The 19,404-nt window shown below is 37.5% G+C and overlaps 1 protein-coding gene across 1 annotated transcript; it reads left to right on the top strand.

Moving 5' to 3' along the window:
* The first annotated feature begins 16,325 nt into the window (after window positions 1–16,325).
* LOC110722118 (pentatricopeptide repeat-containing protein At5g19020, mitochondrial-like) lies at window positions 16,326–19,224 on the top strand. The gene has a single exon (XM_021901369.1). The coding sequence runs from the start codon at window positions 16,559–16,561 to the stop codon at window positions 18,692–18,694; it is 2,136 nt and encodes a 711-aa protein (XP_021757061.1). The 5' UTR covers window positions 16,326–16,558; the 3' UTR covers window positions 18,695–19,224.
* The last annotated feature ends 180 nt before the right edge of the window (window positions 19,225–19,404 follow it).

Below are 19,404 nucleotides of genomic sequence, written 5' to 3'. Positions count from 1 at the left end.
TTTATGTAACAAGTGCTAGTTCTAGTCAACTAAAGCTAGGGGGAGATTAACAATATTTAGAGAGTTCTAGGGCTTGGGATATACCACTCAATTTCGTCACAAATCACAATTAGCAAGTAGCAAACAATGGTAATTAAAGGGGATAATATAGGGGAAGTCATCTAAAGCACCCAACTACTCTCTCAAGCTAGAGGGATTACTTGAATTATGAATACAACCTACTCTCGTGGTTACAAAGCATAAAACAAGTATTAAAGCATAATCACGATGACAAAAACATTCCCTTGACTGGAAATTCCTATTCTCATGGTATTTCAAGTCAATTAAGCATAAGGGAGCTAACTCAAGTTCATCTCTCGATCCTTCGTTGAGAAAGCTTAGATAATAGTTCTAGCAATGGCCATATACAAGAACTAAGCAATTAAACCACTTAAGCTCAACTAATTAATACCCAACAATTACCAAATTAACACATGCATCAAGTAATTAGTGACTACATTGAGGGTTTTACCCAAACCCTAGAAAATTAGACTACTCACAATCCATGGAGATTAAAGCAATTAAGGATTTCAAGTAACTCATGAACAAGAATTAACTAAAGATTAAGCTAAATAACAATCTAAGCATACAAGAATTAAGCAAGATAATTAACAATCAAAGCAATTAAAATGGAAGAGAAGAGTGAGAAAATGTTACTAGAAGCTTCAACTTGAATATCAATGGTGGAACTTGTCTTCTACAATGATTGAGAATGAAATTTCCAAGCTAATAATTATAATCTAACTAATGATTTGAGAATATTTGTGTTTCTACAATTGCAAACTAAGAGGAAGCACTAAAAACTTGGATGTCGTACAAATGAGCTCCCAAGGTTATTTATAAAGACCCCCAAATAAAAAGGACGGAGAAAACAAGAGTCGGGCACGGCTACAGGTCAGCACGGACGTGCTGAGGTTGGCACGGACGTGCAGCTATACCTGCACGGACGTGCTGAGATTGGCACGAGCGTGCACCTGGGAGGTAGAAGGTACTGTTTTAGTCAGGGCATCCCGCACGGACGTGCTGATATTGGCACGGGCGTGAACTTGAGAGGCAGAAGGATTAGTTTGGCTGAGCAACCTGCACGAACGTGCAGGATCAGGCACAGACGTGCTGAATATCCTGCACGGACGTGCAGGCCTTGAAAAAAGTAGGCAGTAGCTTCTGGTCGTGCTGGAACACTTCTGCACGGACGTGCCATACATTGCACGTCCATGCAGACTCTCTAAGGCCTCTATCTTCACTTTTCTTCGGTTTTGCTCCATTGTTTCGGCTTCTAACCACGGTTTATCATCCAAATGCCTCAAATGGTCGTCTTTGAACCTAAAAACCCGAAAAAAAAACACTAACAACCCGTGAAGCAAGGGATACAAAAAAGTTAAACAAAAATAGAGTAAAAGTGAACCAAAATGCCAATATACCAAGTAAACAAGGTTCGAAATCACTCTGAAATCGTATCAAATAACAAGTTATCAGCAGGAACGAGGTTTATGAGTTTTTCCCTAAAACTCATTGGCGACTCCTACTTGTTTCTTATATAAAAGCGTGATGATAAAATCAATTCTAATTCAAGGTCCCTCAAACAGTCAGGAATTCAAATCCTACTACACCTTAACAAGTGTAAAGTCCTAGGCTTTTAAGTGGCCAAGGGCATTTAAGGAGAGTACCCCTTATGACGGGATCACCCTCCTTACACCAGCGCACTGATGTTCAAGGCAGATTCTTTGATCTTTTTGACAAGAATCTTCTTCTATAAGAAATGAATGAAAAACTCAAGTATGAAAATATTATGGTTAATGTAGAACTGACTTAATACACTCTTGCCAATGCTGACTTTAAATCTTCAAGTTCCTCTTCTAAATCATTACCTAAATTTAATGAAGATTTTGAAAAATTAAAACACAATCTTGATGAGTTAAGAATTGAAAAGGCAAATTTAGAAAAGGGATTTGCAATCAGAAAAGAGAGAAGCACTGGTCAACTTGGCATACCTAAGTGGATTAAGAATTCTCAAACCAAAAGAACTGAAGGACTAGCTAGGATACATTCGATCTAAGCATAAAGGTAAAAAGAAATATGTTGATTTACATAGCTATAAGGTTTGTTCCTTTTGTGGAAAAACAGGTTACTTAGTGAATACTTGTTATAAGAAGGAACAATCTATTAATAAGAATGTTAAGCAACTTTGGGTTAGCAAATCTGACATTGCTTCAATGTCCAAGGAACCTAAGGAAACCTGTGTTCTTGAAACTAATCAATAAGTTCTTTTGCAGGTCCTAGTGAGGGGGAACAACACGTGGTACCTCAACAGCGGTTGTTCAAAGCATATGACAGGAGACAAATCAAAATTCCTCTCACTTGAGGCCTATTCTGGAGGAACTGTGACCTTTGGAGATAACAAGAAAGGAGAAGTTATTGCAAAAGGAAAAGTAGGAAGGTCAAGTTCCCATTCAATTGAAAATGTACTTTTAGTCGAGGGTTTGATGCACAATTTGCTGAGCGTATCACAATTTTGTGATAAAGAAAACTCTGTAAGTTTTACTTCTGATTCATGCAACATCATTAATGACAAAACAGGAAGGGTTGTTCTTGAAGGAACTATAAAAGGGAACACATATATTGTGGATCTCAATTATGTCCCAAGGAACAACCTTACATGTCTGAGTGCCATTAATAATGATCTTTTATTATGGCATAAGCGTTTTGGACATGCTAGTTTCTCACTCATGGATAAACTTAGAGTGAGGAACTTGGTCATAGGGCTTCCCTCAGTCAAGTTCCTCATACAACATATATGTGATGCATGTGTGAGAGGTAAGCAAGTCAGGTCATCTTTTAAAAGTAAAAACATGGTGAGCACCACAAAGCCATTGGAACTCATTCACATGGATTTGTGTGGTCCCATGCGTGTTCAAAGTAGAAGTGGAAAGAAATATGTTCTAGTTATAATTGATGATTTTTCTAGATTTACCTGGGTGATTTTTCGGTCTAGCAAGGATGAAAACTTTGATGAATTTGTGTCATTTGCCAAGAAAGTGCAGAAAACTAGTGGAAATCAAATTATTCACATTCAGTCAGATCATGGAACTGAGTTCGAAAATACAATATTTGATGAGTTCTGCAAGGAGAATGGCATGGATCATAACTTCTCAGCCCCAAGAACCCCTCAACAAAATGGGGTTGTGAAAAGGAAGAACGGGACCCTAGAAGACATGGCAAGAACAATGCTCATAGCTAGTGGACTTCTAAGGAACTTCTGGACTGAAGTTATTAATATTGCATGTTATATTATAAATCGAGTTATGATGAGACCGATCATCAATAAAACTCCATATGATTTGTTTAAGGGCATAAAACCCAATATTTCTCACTTTAGAGCTTTTGGATGCAGGTGCATTGTCCATAATAATGGTAAAAGGAACATTGGAAAATTTGATGAAAGAAGTGATGAAATTGTGTTCCTTGGCTATGCATATAATAGCAAGGCTTACAGAGTTTACAATAAAAATACTATGTGTGTCGAAGAAAGCATTCATGTGATATTTGATGAATCTAATGTGTTTATGAATGTGCATGAACAAGACTCTAATGATTATGAAATCGGAATGGTTAGAGACAGGGAGGATGATGAAGAGGCATCTAGTCATCCCAAGGAAAAGCAATTTGAACCTGAACTAGATCATCAAGAAAATGCTGAAGTTCCTCCACCTGAAATTCAGGAGGAACAAGGTCATGAAGGAACAGACAACGAAGAGGAAGCAGAAGAAGAAGTGCCTCAAATAGGAGTTCCAGCCAGAGAATTTCATCCAAAGCCTTTCAAATATCAAGGCTCTCATCCTACTGATCTCATAAGTGACATTGGTAGAGGAACTCAGACCAGATCACAGATGAGGAACTTTTGTGCCTTCCAAGCCTTTATATCCATAATTGAGCCAAGAAATCAATAAGAACCTCTCAAAGATGCTAACTGGATAATTGCCATGCAAGATGAACTTAATGAATTTGAAAGGAACAGGGTCTGGCATCTTGAAGAGAAACCCAAGAACAAAAAGGTTATAAGACCCAAGTGGGTTTTCAGAAACAAGCTGGATGAGTATGGAACCATTGTAAGGAACAAGGCCAGACTTGTTGTGAAAGACTATAATTAGCAAGAAGGTATTGATTTTGGAGAAACTTTTGCTCCTGTTGCTAGATTAGAAGCTATTAGAATGTTAATTGCTTTTGCTTCATTTATGGGTTTTAAGTTATACCAAATGGATGTCAAGTGTGCTTTCTTAAATGGTTTTCTTGAAGAAAATGTTTTAGTGGAATAGCCACCTGGATTTATGGGCTCTTTATGGGCTGAAGCATGTCTTCAAGCTTGATAAATCTCTTTATGGGCTGAAGCAGGCACCAAGAGCCTGGTATGAAAGGCTCTCCAAGTTCCTTCTACAAAATGTTTTTAAAAGAGGAAAAATTAATTAAACCTTGCTTTTGAAATCTAAAGGAACTGACTTATTAGCTGTTCAAATTTATGTTGATGATATTATTTTTGGAGCAACTAACGAAATCTTGTGCAAGTATTTTGCTGATTTAATGAGTGGTGAATTTGAGATGAGTATGATGGGAGAAATCAACTTTTTCCTTGGACTTCAAATCAAACAAACTGAAAAAGGAAGTGCAATTCACCAACAAAAATATGTCGAGGAACTTATGAAGAAATATAACCTTGATCAAGCAAAAACTAATCATACTCCAATGGGAACTGGCACAAGATTGGATGAAGATCTACAAGGAACTAGTGTAGATCAAACCAAGTATAGAGGTATGATCGGATCCCTTCTTTATTTAACTGCTAGTAAACCAGATATTGCTTTTAGTGTTGGCTTGTGTGCTAGGTTTCAATCAAATCCTAAAGACTCTCACCTTACAACAGTTAAGAGGATTCTAGATACCTCAAAGGAACTGACAATCTCTGCTCTTCTATCCTAGAAGTGATACTTTTGATTTAAAAGGTTTAGCAGATGCTAACTATGCAGGAGATTTGGTGAACAGAAAAAGTACTTCAGGAATGGTCCAATTCCTTGGATCATGTCTAGTTTCTTGGGGCTCCAAGAAACAAAATACAGTGGCCTTATCAACTAATGAAGCTGAGTATGTGGCTGCTGCAGCTTGTTGTTCTCAAGTTCTTTTGATAAACAACAATTAAGAGATTATGGTATGAAGTATAATTGCATTCCTATTTATTGTGATAATACAAGTGCCATATGCATTTCAAAAGATCCAGCTCATCATTCTCGTGTGAAGCATATTCACATAAGGCATCATTTTCTTAAAAATAATGTGGAAAAAGGCTTAATTAAGTTGGATTTTTGTGATACTGAAAATCAAATTGCTGACATTATTACAAAGCCTTTAAGCAGGGATAAATTTGAAAAGATGTGTATGGAACTTGGTATGATACAATTGAGTTAAGAAGACCTCAAGTCCCCCCCCCCAAAGGTATAAGTCAATTATATATGCAATGTATGTCTTACATAAATTGAATATGTGAAAACATAGTCCTGAGCATTAGAATGTATGGCATTGCATATGGGATTGTGACTGTATGTGAAGAAATCATATTGCATTGGGCATGTCTATGTTATAACAAACTATGTTGATTTGTTCCAAGTTCCTCCGAAATATTCTATAAGATTTTGCTCTATCTCTATGTGAATTAATTAGCTAGTCAGTTAATTAATTTTATCTATTTAAAAATCTTATCTCTTTATTTTGATTTTGAATTATTTCTAAAATGTTTATCTTTAAAATTTCAAATTCATCCTTCAAAATTGTTGATTAAATACTCGTGACTCTTTGCGTTCATTTCAAAGTTTCTGATCAAGCATTGCTTCTAGACTCTTCCTTGTCAAATCATATTTAGTAAAAGTTAAATCTGACCAAGTGAGAAGTATTGTTGCTATCTTTCATCAATCGACACCTAACCCATTCAATTCACCTTCTACACTATTCCACCGACCTAATTTACCTCTTAAAATTCCACCACTATATAATGAAACCAAACCCTAACACTGTACCTCACCACCTCACTCCGTAAAATACACTTTCATCTTTAGTGATTCTTCTCCAATTCCCATGGAAATCTCACCCAAAATTCAAACCTCACCTCAAAAGGAATCACCCATGGACATAGAGAATGAAACCTCAGTCAAAGCCGCTATTGAAAAACCCCAAAATAAACCTATGGCTCGCTGTGATTCGAAAAAGAGAAAAATCAAGGTTGAAGAAGAATTGGACTATGAGGAACTTGGTGAACCAATTCAGGGGGAAAAATCGAAGTCAGCTGCTGTCAAAAGGCTTAAAGCTAGTTCTGAACGATTCATTCCTGGGTTTTGTATAAACCTAAAGTGGTGCGAGATGAGTAAGTACTCTGAACTTCTTGATATTCTTGAAGCGCAAAATTGGATTAAGCTGTTTAGTGAATGTTATGATAATGTGATTGCTTATGCTCCCCTAAAGGAATTTTGTGCGAATTTTAGGAATGTGAATGGTGTGTGTACTAGCAAAGTTAAAAATAAGAAAATTAGTTTTGATGCTCATGATTTGTGTGTTGTGTTTGGAACTCCTAATGAGGGGTTTGATGAGTATTTTAAAGGAGAAACTGAATTGAGTGTTGATGGTGTATCTATTGAGAAAATTGTTGAATCAATTGGGGGTAAAGCTTCCAAAGTTCGAACCAACCATAATTTGTTTTCACCTATTCAAAAGTTGTTATTCATCTTTGTTCATCTAGCTATCATCCCAAGAACCCAGCATAGACACGAGGCTAATCACCTTGATGTTAGGCTTATGTATTGCCTTGAAAACAAAATTCAGATAAATTTTATATCTTTGATGATCCAACACCTCACTCACTGTCTTTCCAACCATCTGAAGGTTGGGTATGCCAATCTGATTAATACCCTCCTTGAAAGCTGTGGCATCTCCATGACAAACTATGAAAGCCTCAAGCTTAAAACAAACCACTATGTCCAACCCAAAACCCTTGAGCCAGAAATGTAATTTTTGTTGATGGAGTTACCCAATTCCTTTCAAAATCTCTTCCTAAGCCAAAACAGGATGAAAGTATTGTGAAGAAAATAGAAGATGAAGAGTTGGATAGGTGGTTGGAGGAAGAAGAGAGTGAGGGAGAAGGAGAAAAGAAAGGCAAAAAGGTGTTAGTGATGTCTAATAAGAAAAATACTTCAAGTGTTGGGAAGAGAAAGAGTACCAGATTGGCCTTTAGGCCAAAAGGGAAGGATAAAGATAAGTCCACTGTTGTGGTTGATCTCAGTGAAGAGAAGGGCATTAGTGAAGTGAGAGCTTTTGTTCAAGGGGAAAATGGGATATTTGAGCAAGAAACTGTGATCCGTTCTGCTCCAATTGGTGAAGGTATGGGGTTTGCTGGATTCAGTTCTGTCAGTTCCACCTTGGAATTGAAATCTCTCAAAGAATCTGTCAAGCTACTTCTTGATGCTCAGCCTGCCTTGGTTTTGAGAATTGAAGCTCTAGAGAAGGTGGTAGGAGATCTGGTACAAGCTTCCAAGGAGTTAACTACAGCTATGCAGCAAAGCACCTCAACTCTTTCTCAAGGACAAGCTGATTTGTTGAAGAAGCTAGAGGATCTGGTCATTGAATAAGTGCTTGTTGATGATGCAGAAGAAGAGCACCAGCCCTCAGCCCCTAAATCCTAATCTTCTTTTCTTTTTGTCTCACCTATGAAACTTTATATCTTTGAACTTGGTCTGGTTTGAACTTGTTTTATTTTGCTTCTTTTAGTTTGTAAACAATTAAACAGGGTATTTTCTTTTGTTTTGATGTTCTGGAGGAACATCAGTTTTTTTATATGGATGATGCTTTCTTGATTTATGACTATTTGCATACTATTTCTGCCTATATGTGCTTTGTTCTATGCTTTGGACACAAACCATTACTATGGTGCTGTGTTTAGATATATATGTGCATAATTTTGATGAAAGCCAAAAGGGGGAAAAGAAAGACAAACTCAATTGTTGACAAGCTCTCCATCCATCTGAATATTGAGGTACATCAGTTCCTTGAAAATTTCTAGTTCATTTATTTTCTAACGTTAGTTTTGTTTTTGTTGTTTTTAACTGATTGTCACTTCTTTATTTTACTGAGTTTGCTTAGGTTTGTCATTCATAAAAAAGGGGGAATATTGTTGACCTTAAGTTTTGATGATGACTCAAGGAACCTAAGCAAACCCATATAAGCTTAACTTTTGTTTTTAGTTTTGATTAATGACAAGTTTATGCTATGAAAGTCTGGAGTAAGAAGGGAGCATGGAACAAGGTCTAAGTCAGCTATGGAAGGATATAGAAGTCAATCACAAGTCGTGTTCCTTTAGTGAGGAACTGAAGCTCCAGAGTCGAAGATTCTTAGAGTTTCACGGAGTCTAATGTATTTTATCTTTATTTTAGGCTTCTTATACTTATGTTAAGTACAATGATAAATTAGTATTTAAGTGGATTTTATTTTATTTTTGATAAAGATTTTATTTTCCATATTTTAACTTGTTGATTTTCAAAAATATATTTTTAAGTTAAAATATCTTTTTCGAAAAGATTTTCTATTTGATCATGCCTATCTTTTTGGAAAATCAGTTTTGGAAAATCTTTATATCATCGTATGGTTACTTTGTCAAAAGTGTTTTTGAGAAAATTGAGGAAGCAGTAAAACCACTTCCTAGTATTTCGTTTTACTTGCTGCCCAAGATCCACTCCTTGCACATCCTAGTTTTAAGGGAGTTGTGGTTGAGTGGTGATTAAGGAAACGACTAATTTAACTTCCTAAATTCTTCTATAAATAGTTTCGGTTTTCTGTTGAAAAGAACACACTTGAGCATTACAATCTTTTAGCTTTCAAAAGAGTCATAATCGACTTAAGTCCTTGAGTGTCTTTGTACTTAACAATTTAGAGTTTAATCTTGAGTTGTATTGGGATAGAGTTTGGGGAAACTCTAAGAGTGTTTATTGTTTTGAGTCAAGCAAGGAGAAAGAGGGAGAGAGAGAGATCAATTGATTGAGGGATTAGTTGAAGGGAGTTTGAGTTCGTTGAGGAACTTAAGTTTAGAGTCTTAATTTGTAATAGGTTGTTTGCCCTATTATTATTAAGAGTAGAGTTTAAAATCCCTTGTGGTCGTGGTTTTTCTTCTTGATTAGGGCCAAAAAGTTTTCCACGTAAAATCTCTCTTTGCACTTTTAGTTTTGTTTGAGTTCCTTTATAAATCCTGCAAAAATTACCCTAGTTCCTCTACAATACAATTCACCCCCCCTCTTGTATTGTTCATTTGAGTCAACATAAGCCTAAATATCAATTCACATCTCTTGAATCTCGAATTAATATTGCTAAACTCATACATAAAAGATCTGCGCAAATCTAGTTGCATAGCATTAAATCAATACATAGGAAATTAATCAAGCATTGATAATCAACAACAATAAATTACCCCTTCGTATTATTTATGGATCCCCATAAACCCTAGAAAGAAAACTACTCAAACATAATTAAATCTAAACTAAGAAAAATAATTAAACAAGTCATGATGGAGGAAATAAAAATAAATAACTGAGATTAAAGTAGAAGAAAGTGTTACCAAAGTAATCGAAATTAAGGAGTTGAACAAAGAACAAAGTTAAGAATAAAGTTGTAGAGAGAGAAAATAATCTAAAAACTAAGTAGAGAGAGAAAGTCTAAAAGAAGGAATAATAGAAGTAAAATAAGAGAGAGAGCGTCTAAAAAACTCTAAAACGTATTAATATTAAACACTTAATTAATCCTAATTAAAACTAGCAAAAATCGCCGAAGTCAGCTCCTCAGAAACACGCGCCCAATCAGGCCCCACATCGCCCGATCGGCGCGCCTTTTCTTCATCATGGGCATCTCTCGCGCCCGGCCGGACGCGAGATAGGGCGAAAGGTATTCTTCCCCGTCCGACGAGGCGCGCCTTCGGGCGGAGCCTATTTTGGCCGGGCCACACTCTTTTGCAACTTGGACTTCTTGATTGGGCTCCGATCCTTCGACCCAATCCGGATTTCCTCTTCGAGTCTTGAATACTCGGTCCAAATGCCTCAGTATCACATGCACCAAGCCCTTAATCACCGATTCAATGACCCTAACCGGCCTTGGGCTACGAAAACTTGTCGTGCTCCTCCAATGCTCGTAGTTACTCCATAAAAATCCCGGGAAAATGCTCCAAAGGTGCATATCCCTACAAAACTCAACCAAAACTACAAAAACACTAGAAAACACCAATTAGTAATAAAAGTGGCTCTAAAGAGCCAAAAACACTACCAATTATGACCAAGGGATTGGGGTAAAATACTATATAAGATGGACATATCAAATTCCCCCAAATCCAAACTTTGCTTGTCTTTAAGCAAAGAGGTCATCAATGAATAAATAAAACATGCCTCACCCCAAATAGTCAAAATCAAGAACAAACAATTCAAGGCAAATCTAGTAAACATGTTTCAACATCAATCAATCTCATCCATCCAATCACTCATCCTCCATAACAATTGTCAAATAGAGCAAACCACAAGAGCATATAGAATTCAAGACTAGTGCTCACACACTCGACTCTCATTTATGTGGCGAGTAGAAGATGTACTCGATCGCTCTCCATCCCAACCCCTTTAATGTGAACAATGCCCTCCCAAACTCACAACACTCGTGTGTTTAAAAAGACAAGCACTCAACCTAATAGTCGACTCGAAATATGTCAAGTCATTTCTTATATTGATAGACAACAACTTTCACATTCGCACGATTCTATGCACAAGGTCGGAAGGTCTTTAAAGCTTGAAATGTAAGGCTAAGGTAAAGGGTAGGAAATATTTGGGAAAAAGTGAGATAAAATCCACGCTTAAAGGGAGCCAAAACCTAATAATACCAAGGTCAAAAATAAATAATGACCAATAAATCTCCAACACACTCAACTCCACCAAAAATTCACCAAATATAACTCCAAACATATCAGACAATCCCAACACTTACAATATAACTCACAAAAATATAATAATATAGAACTTGAGTAAATAAACAAACTTTACTTTCCAAACTTGAAATTTTCATTGAAACTCAATTTTCTTTGTTTCTTTTGATCAACTCCAAGTAGAACATTTGAACATTAAACAATTTTTTTTTCTTTTGCACTTTTTTTTCTTTTGAAGTTCACTTATTGTTTTTCACTTTTTTTTCTTGAACCTCTTTTTTCATATCATCATCCTTTATTTTTTCAAGAAAATTAAACTTTCAAACTCATCAAAAATAAACTACGATAAAGAATAAAAATAACTTCTCAAAACCCACCCAAATTGTGCAAATAATAATTACACTACAAACTCCCTCACCTCACTCACTAATAGCTCCCCCAAGCCAAGCTTTGGACTAGTAACCAATGGGGCAAAAAAAAGCTTGTAATGTGGTTTATAAACAACAGAAAGTCAAGGCATTGACATGGGTAGCAAGGAGGGAACAAATGTATCTAAAATCATCTGAAGGCTACCTAAAAGAACAAATGTCTTCGTCCTTCACAATGTGAATAATAATGAGACATGAAACACTACTCATAGTTGCAAATCAATACTTAAATTCATTGACATACCAGGAACTAACACACATTCTTAACCAAATCAACTAGTCAAGCACTATATTCACAAGCAGTTGGACAAAATTGACGCATGTTAGGACATCCAAGCAATCAAACTTCAAATAATGATAAACAAATCCACAATGCTCATCATCATGTACCAAGAATCAAAACAATTTTCAAGTATGAGGCACAAGGAAGCATGATTCATTATTCATTGGAACGTATTTTTGATTTTTTCCAATTTTTTTGTATTTTTCATATACGAAAGCAATAAAACTATACTAGAAAGCAATAAATCTAATCTAAGAAAACACACCAAAAATAAAAGAAAAGAGAAAAAGAAAGATACCAAATCCAAAAATCTCCCCCAAGCCAAAATCAGACAATGTCCTCATTGGATCGGGAACTAGCTCAGGTGGCTAATCCTCATCATCCTCATCAATGGAGCCGAATCCTCCACCGCTACCACCTGCACCAGAAGAGCTACCACCAAAATAGTTAGGCTGAAACCCCCCTCCCCCCTCCCCCCGCCGGTCCCCCAAAAGGTATGTCCTGGTCGTACCTGAGGAAAGATGAATAGTTAGTATAAATACCACGGGCGGTGGGATCTCTATCATATCCCTAGGGTAGGGGCTGAAACCAATCAGGGTAAATAGCATTATCGGGAATATTACACGGACGAGCATAATCATCATACATAGGATACAGGGCTCTACCCTAGTTCCTCTCAAGGTACCCTAGTCACTGGTCAAGGGAGTCTACCATCCTCCTAAGGTCGCTATGTGAATGCTCTATGCGTCCTATGGCCTGACCTATACTCTGAAGGTCCCATACTGTCTCAGAGTCACTATAAGGAGGAGGTGGGGTTGTATGAGACATACGAGGTGGTGAAAGCACTACCTTGGGCTCAAGATCGGGTGGTGGTGGAACTGGCGGTGCTTGCCCCCGGGCATGGGAAACTAAAAGGTCATATCTGTAGGACTCTTTCCCAGGGGGAAACGAGGTCAACTCGGGACTAGGCAGGGGAAAGATGGGTAATGGTTTCTCTGTTCCTATCCTAATGTGCCAGTGGGGGACTCGCTGGCTATCCAAACGTACCCAACCCAAATCATCAAGGTACCTAGCAGTAATATAGGTGTCCAGTCCACAGTTAGTGAGACCGTGAGGTCCACTCTCAACAAACCCGACCTTCTTAACTACTATCCTAGTAATTAGGCCTCCTAGACGAATCGGGGTAGTAGGGTCCAAATTTTGACAGGCTAAAGTCGTATCATCCAATCAAAAGTAATTCCTAAATCCTCTAATTAATGCAGATAGTGAAGTAGGGTCGAATCCACAGGGAAATTGGTCTTTCTATTCCTAATTAATTAAATCAATCTAAATTATTAAGTGACAAATTAATGATATGGAAAAGAAACTAAAATACGAAGATTAAGGGTAAAGAGAAACCAATGAATAAAGGACCTAGGGCATAGGTTCACCAATAAATAATATTCCAAAGTAAAATATAATAATCAATCATCAATTAATTTCGCTATGTGTTACAATCACATAATTAATCTACCGCATTAAATCTCATCTCTCGAATCTCGACTTAACCATTTATAAATTAACCTGCCTATTGAAATTAAGCCTAAATATCAATTCTCATCTCTCGAATCTCTAATTAAACTCATACATAAAAGATCTGCGCAAATCTAGTTGCATAGCGTTAAATCAATACATAGGAAATTAATCAAGCATTGATAATCAACAACAATAAATTACCCCTTCATATTATTTATGGATCCCCATAAACCCTAGAAAGAAAACTACTCAAACATAATTAAATCTAAACTAAGCAAAATAATTAAACAAGTCATGATGGAAGAAATCAATATAAATAAGTGAGATTAAAGTAGAAGAAAGCGTTACCAAAGTAATCGGAATTAAGGAGTTGAATAAAGAACAAAGTTCAGAATAAAGTTGTAGATAGAGAAAATAATCTAAAAACTAAGTAGAGAGAGAAAGTATAAAAGAAGGAATAATAGAAGTAAAAGAAGAGAGAGAGAGTCTAAAAAACTCTAAAACGTATTTATATTTAACACTTAATTAATCCTAATTAAAACTAGCAAAAATCTCCAAAGTCAGCTTCTCAGAAACACGCGCCCGATCAGGCGCCACACCGCCCGATCGGCGCGCCTTTTCTTCATCATGGGCATCTCTCGCACCCGGCCGGGCGCGAGATAGGGTGAAAGATAAAACTTTCCTAAATTAAATTCCAACTTAATAAAATAATTAATTAAATAAAACTTTCCTTTTATAAAATATTTCAAAAATTGTTTAAAATAAATCATTAATATATCATAAATAATTCATTTCAAATTATTTAAATACCCCACAAAATACTTATTTTAAATAAAATACGTATAAAATATGGGGTATTACACCCACTACTTAGCTAATCCCTATATTCAAAGCAGTCGCATGCAAACACAATAACTAAGCATAACCATCAAGGAGTCCCTAATATAAATAGCCCACTAAGGGAAGCTTTGGTTAGACCAAATATCAAGCCAAGACTTTTCCTTAGCATCCAGCACATAGCTACGCAAGCCCATGGTTCCCCCGAAGGAACCATGGTCATCGTTGGCCCGGTCCGCACTTGTTCCTCCATGCCGGAGCCACTACGGTCTCCACTATAGTAGTGGACCATAGAGACAACTTCGCATGATCCAAGAGCATCCCATAGCCAAACCACGCACTGGTTAGCTAGCATAAGCCCCAAGCCCTTGTTAGTCGCCCCGCACCTGCCCTAGTCGGGACTACCGAGTCGGTTTGTTCTATCGAGTGTCCACCATAGCCCTCCAAGTGTGCTATAGTCCCCATAGGCCATCCTATGTCTAAGACTATGCCCAAGGCCCCTATCCCTAAGGACACCCTTAAGTCAGCCCCTGACCCTTGAGTGAGCACTCGCCCCTTGAAGAGCTTTATTGTGATCTAACCATGAAATACTAGTAAACACTCAACTGACGGCAACATAATAATGGGCTCTCAAGCCCGATCCTTGAACCCAACCTTGGCCCTATGGCCATGTATGATCTATTAGGGTCCTAATAAGTCCCCTCAGTAAGTATCAAAGGTTGTTATATAGTTTTGCTCAACCAAATACTCTCAGGTTCTTTAGGTGCGCGCGCGTGCTAGCCCAAGGCCTAGCCGATCAAGGCTTTGCTAGCACCATGGCTGCACTTTGGGGTTATCCCTAATACCCTCACAAGCCTTAAGCATGGTAGTGAGAAACTCTAGCCTCACTTGCCTCGTTCTTCTTGATTCGAGCACGCACTTGCTCGCGTGGGCAAGTGGGATCCCGAAGGCCTTGCGTGCCTATGCGGGGTGGTCGACATCCTTGCCTAGGTCGACCCAAAAGTGACTGTGACAAACCTCACCAAAAGAGCTTGATGTCCTCGTCAAGATCGTCGCATGATCTATGCTCTCCGAGCACAAACGTCTTCCCTTAATCCGAGCTTTGTCCCATTCTCATTGGTAGAAGGTTACTAGTCACCAATCCACCTTGACGATTCTTTCTAGTATCATTCCTTGGACCATGAATTTCCCTCGCTCGGAAATAGTCGTGTCTCTTACGACTTACCACATCGATACTCGGTTGGGCTACCTTGTAGTGCCAACGTCTACTAGGTAACAACATAGGTCCTTGTAAATAACCCTTGTCTAATATTCCCTTTTAAAGTCGGCATGGGACTATTTGGACTTGCTTTCGTCTTCCACGAAGACATCCTCAAAGGGTTGCTCCCCCATGGAGCTTATTATGAGATGATTTGCATCTCTCCCAAAGGCCACCCTCGCTCGGGTCAACACCTTAATGGGGCAGAGTGATAGCATACTCTTGCCACTCACTCGCTTGGAAGTGCTCATGAGCCCGGGGATCCATATACAAGCTCTATCACCAAGACTTTCGTTAGCTTTTTGCTAACCTCGGCTCAGCCATCGTCATTGCTCTCCAACCGCCTCGCAATCAATCGCATTGATTGTTGGTCCATAAACCGACTCATTCTCTGAGTAATTTCTTTACCATGGTATCACTTCTATGCTGAGTTCACTCAACAATTCTCATCTTTCCATGAGAAATAGTAGGAGCAAGGTCCTACCTTACTTTACCATACTTGTGAACATGCTCCGAATTCGTCCTTCAACCTTGACATTCCGGTCACAGTAACGCTTATTTAAACACGACGGGAAAAGGAAAAACATTTGGAATACTAGGTTAGTTCCCGTGCCATGCACGGTAATTTTTAATAACTATTATTAAACTATCATTATAATCAGTTTTTATGAAGAAAAAAAAAATTTATAAATATAGTAGTTGACAAATTTTGAGCAAAATAAAGGATTACGTAAGATATGTTAGATATAAAACGGTGTTGAAAATTAGTAAAATAAAGGAATTCATAAATTATGAGTTAAGAAATTTTTAATAGCATATAAATATTCGTGTAAAATATATGTCAAATTTTTTTTATTTTAAGTGATTATATCGTATAATATTAGAGAATTATTTTTGTAAATTTTTGTAAATAAATTTTGTTTCTTTAATTAAATTTTATTCAAAAAAAAACTAAGAACACACCAGAATGACACGTGTCATTGCCGGTGTGTCTTTTAGTATATAGTTATTGATGATTAAATGAGCTAATAGGATTTGAGATACCTCTCTCTCTCTCTCTCTCACGCGCGCGCGCACACACACACACGCACACACGCACACACAAAAACTAAAAATAACACACATAAAAACTAAAAATAAAAACTAGAAAAAACAGAGTAAAAGTTGATTGTTTTCCCTCCAAAAGACAAACATTAACATCTCTTCTATGATCACATCTCATGTACCTACCATTAAAACCCAAATCATTTCTTCAATTTTTACCACCATTTTCTTCTCTTTCTTCTTCCAATTTGATATGGGTATCTCATTTTTCGTTGAAATCCCCTCAATTTTTATCAGAATTGAAAACCCATCCCGCAAATTTCTTCAATTCAATCAACATTCAAAGTGGAAACCAAAATTCAAACAAAGAATGTATTGACCATGAACTTGAATTGGTTTCTGCTCTGAAATCTTGTTCTTCCCTCCAGTCAATTTTTCAAGGTCAGCAAATTCATTCCTTAATAATAAAATCAGGTCTTGATTCCAATATTTTTATTCAGAACAGTATAATTAGTATGTATGTTAAATGTAATCAGATTGGTGTTGCTAAAAAGTTATTCTATTCGTGTTCACGATTGGATTCAATTTCATGTAATATTATGCTTGGTGCTTATGTGAAATCCGGTATGTTGGGTGATGCCCTCCAACTGTTTGATATAATGCCTGAAAGAGGGGGTGTTGCTTACACTACCATGATAATGGGTTTGGCTCAGAGTGATAGATGGAGTCAAGCAATCTCAATTTTTAAGGGTATGAGAGTTGCAGGAGTTGCTCCAAATGAGGTAACTATGGCTAGTGTCATCTCATCGTATACTCATGTTGGTAGGATTTCGGATGGTAGAGCTCTCCAAGCATTGACTACAAAGGTAGGACTCAAAGACTTTGTTCTTGTTTCTACTAATTTGCTGCATTTATATTGTGTTAAATCTAGTTTAGAGGATGCTAGGCGCTTGTTTGATGAAATGCCGGAAAAGAATATAGTTTCCTGGAATGTGATGTTGAATGGATATTCTAAGGCAAAGTTTGTTGATGTAGCCAGGGATTTATTTGATAAGATTCCTGAAAGGGATCTGGTTTCATGGGGCACAATTGTTGATGCATATATACAAGTAGATAGGCTAGTTGAAGCTTTGACACTGTATCGTTCAATGCTAAGTGCAGGATTAAGGCCCAACGATGTTATGATTGTGGATTTAGTTTCAGGATGTGGGCGAGTAGTGGCAATTGGTGAAGGTCAGCAACTGCATTCCACAGTAGTAAAAGCTGGGTTCAACTGTTATGATTTTATTCAATCTACAATTATTCACTTCTACTCAGCTTGTGGGAAAATTAATCTTGCTTGCTTACAATTTGAGGAAGCTTGTCAATCCCATCTTGCATCCTGGAATGCCCTTATATCAGGGTTTGTAAGAAATGGAATGATTCAGAAGGCCCGAGAATTCTTTGACAGGATGCCTGAAAGAGATATCTTCTCCTGGAGCTCTATGATTTCTGGTTATTCGCAAAGTGGACAGGCTAGTATGGCTTTAGAATTGTTCCGAGGAATGGTGGCAGTTGGTGTCCAGCCAAATGAGATCACTATGGTGAGTGTTCTTTCTGCCATTGCATCTGCTGGTGCATTGAAAGAAGCAAAGTGGGCACACGAGTTTATCAGAAATAATTCTATCCCTCTCAATGACAATTTAATTGCAGCGCTTATTGATGTTTATGCAAAATGTGGGAGCATCAGCAACGCATTGGATGTTTTCAATCCTTTACGACCCAAAATCACTTCAGTCTCTCCATGGAATGCAATAATATGTGGATTGGCAATGCATGGACATGTTACTTTGTCATTGAGAATATTTGAAGACTTAGAAAAAACAGGTATTCAACCCAACGCGATAACTTTTATTGGAGTTCTGACAGCGTGTTGTCATGCTGGATTAGTGGAAGCAGGAGAAAAATATTTTGAGAGCATAAAAAATGTCTATAAGATTGATCCAAATATTAAGCATTATGGTTGTATGGTGGATCTCCTAGGCAGAGCAGGGAAATTGCAAGAAGCCGAGGCAATTGTAGAGAGCATGCCAATGCAGGCAGATGTGGTCATATGGGGTACTTTGTTGGCAGCCTGTAGAACACATGGTAATGTGGAGGTTGGAGAGAGAGCAGCTAAGAGTTTAAGGGACTTAGATACCTCTCATGGGGCAAGCAGGGTCCTGCTGTCCAACCTTTATGCCGATGTTGGGAGGTGGAATGATGCGATTGGGGTTCGGAAATCGATGCAAGGTGAACAGATGATAAGGCTGCCTGGTGCTAGTTTTGCATGATATTTTTTTTTAAGAGAAGTTGGGAAAGTTTCGCTGTTGAAGTTCTCGAGTATAAAAAATTATGAATTGTACTAATTGAAGCTCTCCGTAGTTGATGACTTGTAATGACAAATATTAAGTAGTTGACGACTCATACTAGTATTAATTAAGCAATGGCCTTCTGCATTGTAATGAAAAATGATAATGATGCTTGTTTAAACAAAATTTCTGCCACTTGTGTATAAACATTAAACACTACTGGGGTCAACTGCCCTTGTATTATGGTCCAAGTGTTTTGAAGCCGGATCATGCAGCACGCTCATCACTGGTATAGAATAAGCTTGTGAGCCAAAGCATCAAAAGAGGAGACAAGTCTGAGTCCTTTGAGGAGCACTCGTGCTTATTGACTACGAGCAAAGTTGATGAAAAATCAGCGCTTATGAGTTATGACGACCAAGTAAGTTGAGGCTAGCACAAGTGGGTCTAACAATGAGATTTACCTGTTTCACCTATGTCAAACAGTCTCGGACCATGACATTTTAGCAGATGAAGACTAACATTGCCTTGATATTTTAGCAGATGAGCCAATAGTGATCTATGATTTATCAGTAAATAAGTCACCTGGGAGCTGCTTCATTTATCTAAAAACATGCATAAAATTTGGAAATATGGAGTGCATAATAATGACTTGCCAACCAATTTGATACCAAACAAAAAATTTGAATGGAAGG

This window comes from Chenopodium quinoa, unplaced genomic scaffold (genome assembly GCF_001683475.1).
Source record: "Chenopodium quinoa cultivar QQ74 unplaced genomic scaffold, ASM168347v1, whole genome shotgun sequence".
Taxonomy (NCBI): Eukaryota; Viridiplantae; Streptophyta; class Magnoliopsida; order Caryophyllales; family Amaranthaceae; genus Chenopodium; species Chenopodium quinoa.
This window is presented reverse-complemented; position numbering and strand designations above follow the sequence as displayed.

Coding starts and splice junctions, on each gene's coding strand:
- LOC110722118 (XM_021901369.1), top strand. CDS start 16,559: ATGTACCTACCATTAAAACCCAAATCATTTCTTCAATTTTTACCACCA.